The following is a 6,706-nucleotide window of genomic DNA, read 5'->3' as shown; positions in this document are numbered from 1 at the left end:
GGGTCCCGCCCCATTGAGTCCGGCTTCCTGGGGGAAACGTGGACCGGGCCGGGGCGGGTTCTCCGGCGCCTCTTCCCTCCCGTAGTTTGCTGGGGGGGATCCCTACCGCAGAAAAGGGGTGCGGCGTGCCCTAGTCGACGCGCCCCCTCGGCCGGCTGCGGCTACAATGTTACTCTTACTACTGTACTTCTCGCTCCAAAATTCCACTCCCCGCACCCACAATGCTCCGCGCCTTAAAGGGGCCGCGGACGCGGACAAGCGGGGGTTGGGTGGGGGTGGGTGGAGCGTGCTTAAACTGGCAACGCAGAACGCTCGACTTCCGCAATTTCCCTCCTTCTTAACGTTCTTGCCTAGGTGGGTACCCTGGGCCTCAAACTGGGGGCAAGCTTGGTGGAGAAGGGATGCTTCCTGGATCTCTTGTTCTCACTCACTATGGGAATTCTTACGGGGATCTCAGTGGGGACATAATTCTCCCGTCCTACTCTCCCCACTGACTTCTCCATTTCTTAATAGTCTCAGAAGGAGGGGGAAGCCCTCTGGTTAAGCAAGGGCTTTCTCAAATTTTCTCCCTTAAATCCCACAATTGGACGCCTGTCCCACCTCACCCCCGTGACTCACTTCTAAATTTCAGAGGGGTTGGTAAGGGGTGACACCCCCAACTCAGCCCTGGGAAGGTAGGCAGCCAAGGCTCCACCCCTTGCTGCCCCTCAAGGCCCGCCCGGCTGCCAGCTAAGGTGAGGAGGAAGTGGGCCGAGGGGGCGCGGCCGGCCGCTGACTCACAGCCTCAGGGTACGGGGTGGGGGTGGTGATGGGCGGGGAAAAGAGTGGTGGGGTGCTGAACCTGCCGGGGCCGGGGACGGGACACCAGGTTCTCGTGTGGACAAAGCACCTGGCCCCTTCCCCCCATGCGCATCCCGTTTTGACTTAATTTTGCCCACATCCCAGCAGGACCATCCCAGCTACGGAACGGGTGAGAGGCGAGGGAACCCTCCCGGTGCCGGCTCTCGGGAGCCACCTCCCCCCGCCACCGGCTCGGTGGATCACCTATGTCCTTCCCAGGCTTCTGCCTCCGACCCGCAGGCCCCGCCCAGAATGACGTCACCACCGTGGCCCTGCCTCTTAGGACGCCTGCTGGCCTGGGTGAGGTGTCTCTATCCAAGGAAGTCATCAGTTCCAGTTTGACAAAAGAGTAAACTGAGGCCTGGGGCAGGAAATGAATCCGGCCCAGGACCCTGTTGCTTGAGCCCCCAAACCCCCTAAAATCAAGGTGTGAGTGTAAATTGCGATTCTTCAGGCCGGCTGACCAGGTGAATCACCCGTCCCATCTTTTGTCCAAGCACAGCCACCACCACTTTATGGGGGGCACCTCATGTTCTAGGCCACTTATTAACATTAACTGTACTCTAAAGAAGAGAGGAACTGGAGCCCGGCTTGGTGGCGCTGTAGTTCCAGCACTTGAGAGGCTGAGGCAGGAGGATCACTGAGAGTTTGAGGCCACCCTGCGCTACACAGTGAGTTCAGGGCCAGCCTAAACTAAAAGGGAGATCCTGCCTCAAAAAAATGAAAAAAAAAAAAAAAAAAGAAAACAACAAAGGCACTCTCTCCCCTTCTCCACACACCAAGGATCAGGGACACCTTGAACCCTGATCCTCCTGGGTTATTGTTTGTGTCTCCTGTGGCTCCGAGTTCTTTGGAGCAAGGGCACAGCTCCATCCATTCTGGGCCTCACTCAGCCACTCCACACTGGAGGCAAGAGCTTTTATCCAGCCCACAGAGAGCCCAGTGCTGTGTGACCTTGGCCAAGACCTTGATCCTCTCTTAGCTTTCCCACCTGTGCAATGGTCTGGGTGGTATTTCTGGGTACCACTTGCCTATAGCCAAAGCTGGCAAACTTGAAGTCCACTTAGTAAATACTCTAGGCAAGTTGGATATGGGTCTGTATCACATGTCCTTTTTTTTTTGCTATGCTGGGATTGAACCTGGAGCTTCATGCATATATAAAAGCTCTTTGAATAACCCTTTAAAAATGTAAAAAGCATAATTAGCTTGAGAGTTGAACAACACAGGTAGCAAGACCTATACTGAAGAATTCTTGGCCAGGCATGTTGGTGCACGCCTGTAATCCCAGCACTCAGGAGGCTGAGGCAGGAGGATCGCTGTGAGTTCGAGACCAACCTGGGCTATACAGTGAGTTCCAGGGCAGTCTGAACTACATAGTGAGACCCTGTCTCAAAAAACCAATAAATAAATAAATAAATAAATAAAAATAATTCTTGCTTGTGACAGAAGGAACCTGATTAAACATCTTTATTGCAATAGTGAGGTGAAAGGGGAAAACTGGAGTAGTTTACATGCATGTCAGAAAGACAGAGGGTAGTGAAACTTGTGCACATCCGTGTCTGCAGAGCTGGGCAGCACTCAGAAAGAGAGAGGTTAGTCAGCACAGTGGTGCAAATCTGTAATCCTGGAACTCTGGGAGTCTGAGGCAAGAAGACCACAAGTTTGAGCCCAGCCTCATCAATTTAGCAATTTAATCTCTGTCTCAAAATAAAAAATAAAAGATGAGGGTTGTAGCTCAATGAAAAGGCCTTCGTTTCAATCCCCAATACAGAAAGAAAGAGAAAAAAGTGGAGAAAGAGATTGATTGTGAATGACATGGGTGAAGTTTTTATTTTTTTGAGACAGGGTCTCACTATGTAGTTCAGGCTGGCCTTGAATTCACTGTATACCCAACATGGCCTTGAACTTGTGGGGATCGCCTCTGTCAGCCTCTCTAGTGCTATAATTACAGTCATGTACTGCCACCCCTGGCTGGTAAAGTATTTAATGTATTATTGAGAAGCACAAGTTGCCAAACGGTATGTAAAACATGCAGGAATCAAGGAACGGCAAGACACAGCACACGTGTGCACACACAGTCTGGCAAAGCCGCTCCACACTCACTGCCATGGTTACCAATGGCATGGGTCGGGGCTGTAAGAAATGTGGTCCCAGAGATCCCAAACCTCATAAGGAAAATGCCCAGCTCAACGCTGCCCTTAGATCTTTGCACCGGCTATCCCTTCTGCTCTGGACGTTCTTCTCCCAGAGGGTTCTTGCAGGGCTGGCTCCCCTCGGGTCTCAGGTCTCTCCTCAGTTATCCCCTCCACAGAGACCTTGCCTGATCCCACGGTTACCCCTGCTGCACAGATCTGGTTGGAAGGATAGGAGGAAAACTACCCTTTGGACACCGTCTTGTACCCTTTGAATTTAAAAATGAATGAATGAATTACCCATTCAAAAACTAAATGAATCAAATTAAAAATAAGAACAGCAACAAAGCATTTCCGTGGCCAGAGTCGTTATTTTTTGGTGGGTTCTTGTTAAATTGTCCAGGGTGCCTCCAACTGGTGGTTCTTCTACAGAATAGCTGAGACAGTGGACATACACCTCTGCAACTGGCTGCCTTCTTCCTCTTCTTCTCTTCCTCCTCCACCGCTTCCTCCGGCCCTCCCCCCATCTCTCCCTCCTCATCCTCCTCTACTTCTCCTTCCTCTTCTTCACCATTTTTTCCTTCTTCTTTTGAGACAGGGGTGCACTACGTAGTCCGTTTTGGCCTTGAACTCACTGTATAGCCGAGGCTAGCCTCAAACTCACAGTGATTCTCCTGTCTCAGCCTCCCGAGTGCTGGGATTACAGGCGTGCACGACCATGCCTAGCATAGTCATTAAAAAAAAAAAGATGAACTAAAAGAGAACATACGAGAAAAGGAAAAAAGTGGAAACAAAGTCTTTGTAAACGGAGGGTGGAGGGACTGAAGGGAGGGCAGGGGTATGGGGAAAAAATGAGAACCAAGATCTGTCCTGTAAAGGTACAAGATCCCAATGATGAATGGAACTGTACTGTATACTTAAAAAATACCAATAAACTCAATGAAAAAAAAAAGATGTCCTATTTTTCTTGTGATACTCGTTACTGGCTGAGTTGATCTCAATGAATTGGCCAGACTTATACCTGTGAATGGGGCCTGACCTACACCAGGTAACCCTACAAATTTGCTGACTGGGAAAATAACTTTTTTGAATGAGGAAATATATTTCAAATTAGTTAAATAATTAACATTTAATAATCAAAACTCTCGCCTACTGCTGTTCTACAAACAGATGAAAAATAGGAAGAAAAGGTTGTTGAACTGGGTGATATTTTAAGATCTCTTCAGTTCAAATTTCTCCAAAAAATATATATTTTTTTGCCTGAATAGTGGTGGAATTTCCCCTCATAAGACTTTTCTGTGAGGGGGAAGTAGTAGAAAGGGAAATAAGCATTCTGGGGTTCCTTCATTTGCTGGTCTTCTTCCTGCTGGTCCATGGAGGTGGAAGGGGACAGTTTTCTTCCTTGGTTCTGTTCCCCCAGTTGTGCAGACAGTCCAGGTCCCCAAAGAACAAAAACCTGTCAGGCTTCCCAGTCCCATGCAGGATTCATATGGAGTCTGTGGGCTTCCCGGCCGTGCCCTGCACCTTCTGCAACATAGAACTCTTCTGCAAGGTGGAGAACTCGGACCCTACTCTTCTGCCTTCTGTAAGAATTGCTCTCATTTTCCTCCCAGAGGACAATATCCTAACCTGATTTATTTATTTATTTATTTATTTATTTTGCGGAACTGAGGATCGAACCCAGGACCTTGCTTTTGTCCAGTAGGCACGAATCCACAGAGCTAAATCTCTGGTCCTACCCCGGATTTCCTGATCCATCAGGTTTGGGTAGAGTGGACTCCAGTGCCAGTTGAACAGGGAACCCTGGCCTGGCCAGTCAGAGATGCTTTGGGTCAGGCACGTGACCCTAGTATAGCCAATGGGAACCAGCTCTGGCACCAGCTGTTACTAGCATGAAATTGGCAAGATGCCCTCCACTGGGGACTGCAGGGTAAGAATCTGAACCTGAAGTGCAGCTCTTGTTGCCTCATAAGGGGACCCTACATGGAAATGAAGCCAGTTCTGAGAGAATAAAGCCAAGATGGTTCCTAATGATATCACGTGACTACCAGAGGCAGGATTGCCTTGAGTCCTTGATGTCTTCAGTGAAGTGGCCCAGTAAATTCCCTGCTTTGATTTCCCAGATTTCCCTCACTCAAAGTTCAATGAGTGCTGACCAGTCCCTGCTGCTGCTGAGGAACTATCAACAACCCTTCTTCATTCATATGATTATAAACAAACACCCATCTCTGCCAAGCAAAGGCCATGGGCCTTTGGCCTTAGCTTCCTCTTGCATATTTCTTTCCTCCCTGCACTCCACCCTATTCTTTCTGTCCACCTCGCTACAACTCCAACTCCTCAGCTATCCAGGTCCCATTACAGCTTCTCTCTCTTCCGTCCAAGACTGGGAAATCCTCAGAATATCCTGGAGGTGTCTGTAGTGCAGGTGGGCCTTGGAAAGGGCCATTCATATTCCAAGAATGTTTGTGTTTATGGTGCTTGGGATGATGGGGTTTTCCAGAGCACAGCAGAGGCCACACTTCTTAGAGAAGACCCACAGCTCTTTCCTGCAGCTGCGTCCCTCCCCTGGACCCACCAAGCCTCACATAGTACTGCAGGGCTACAAGGATATATTAAGATATCGGGCACGTTCCTTGTCCTCATGGGCTTCAAATTCCACTTTACTAAGAGAGGAAGGGGTACTGGATTACATGTTGCTTACAAGAGCACAAGTTAAATCACTCCTCGTGGTGTATGCCTGTGATCCCAGCAAGGGAGGCTGAGACAGACAAAGGCAGATCAACAGTTTGTTTGAGGCCAGCCTTGGCTATATTGTGACATCAAGGCCAGCTGAACTATATAGGCTAAACTTGTCTTAAAAAAAAAAAAAGATGTTCTAGGTGGGCATGGTGCTACAAGCTAGTAATCCCAGCACTCAGGAGGCAGAGGTGGACTTCAGTTGAGGCCACTCTGGGTTAAACAGGGAGTTAGGGGCCAGGGTGGACTCCTTAGCAAAGACAAAGAAAAACACAGGTCTTGCACAGAAGATGCAGTGCAGTGGTAGAGACTCCAGGTTCAATCACCAGTGCTGCAAAACCAAACAACAAAACACAGCAAGAACAGAGGATCCTTACCTCCCAACACTTTTTGGAGGCCTGGTGGAGCCAAGAATAAGCTTCAGTGATGACAGTGGCCCTGGGGAGCAGAGCAAGGCCCTCATGAGGAGACCCTCCTTCTGCCGCTCCACCCCAAACCCCAGCCATCTCACTGCAGTGCAGGCCTCCCCCAGGAGGCCAATCCTGGATTTCCTCAGAGGCCAGAGTCCCAAAGCCTGTGTTCAGGAGGAGGGGCTCCTGAGCACAGGCACACAGCTCTGAGGAGGGTGTCAGAGTGCTGGGGAGCCCTGTTGGCATTGCCCTCCTACTGGGCTCTGATCTCTTCCTCACCATCAGCTTTGAGGCCCAGGGCTGCATGCAGCGCGAGCTCTCTCTGGATCGCCTCTGCACACAACCTGGGGACCCTGGGAAGCAGACCACGGTGCAGGTCACGATGTCCAGGCTGCCCTGGATAACGGGGACAGAGGGGAGCGCGGCGGGAGAGGGCGGAGGCGCTAGCACAGGGTTCCATGCCTTTGGGAGGGTAGGTTCCCCGGGATCCCGGTACCCACGTCCCTGCACCAGGCTGCTTATGCCCACCGGCCAGTCTGAACCAAGAGGTCAGCCAGGTGCGGGGGCACGTGTCTGCAGACCGGGCAG

At 50.5% G+C, this 6,706-nt stretch overlaps 1 protein-coding gene and 1 long non-coding RNA gene across 3 annotated transcripts in view; one reads left to right on the top strand and one right to left on the bottom strand.

Moving 5' to 3' along the window:
• Vasp (vasodilator stimulated phosphoprotein) overlaps positions 1-6,706 on the bottom strand; it is a 21,347-nt gene that overhangs the window by 12,468 nt on the left and 2,173 nt on the right. Inside the window, exons 3-4 of the mRNA XM_033766006.1 lie at positions 6,398-6,514; positions 6,086-6,146 (exon numbers count right to left, since the gene is read on the bottom strand). Of these exons, the coding sequence (XP_033621897.1) occupies positions 6,086-6,146; positions 6,398-6,514 (178 nt within the window). The remainder of the gene's footprint in view (positions 1-6,085; positions 6,147-6,397; positions 6,515-6,706) is intronic.
• LOC104855688 lies at positions 124-1,508 on the top strand. Of its 2 annotated transcripts, none has more exons than XR_778447.2 (3): positions 124-354; positions 632-734; positions 949-1,508. It is a non-coding gene; the product is annotated as an uncharacterized LOC104855688 (long non-coding RNA). The 2 variants fall into 2 exon arrangements; XR_778448.2 differs by having other exon boundaries at positions 946-1,508.

The sequence above is a fragment of the Fukomys damarensis genome, unplaced genomic scaffold (assembly GCF_012274545.1).
Source record: "Fukomys damarensis isolate Sample0158 unplaced genomic scaffold, DMR_v1.0_HiC HiC_scaffold_19, whole genome shotgun sequence".
NCBI lineage: Eukaryota > Metazoa > Chordata > Mammalia > Rodentia > Bathyergidae > Fukomys > Fukomys damarensis.
The sequence above is the reverse complement of the archived record's forward strand: the minus strand, read 5'-3'. Positions and strand labels throughout refer to the sequence as shown.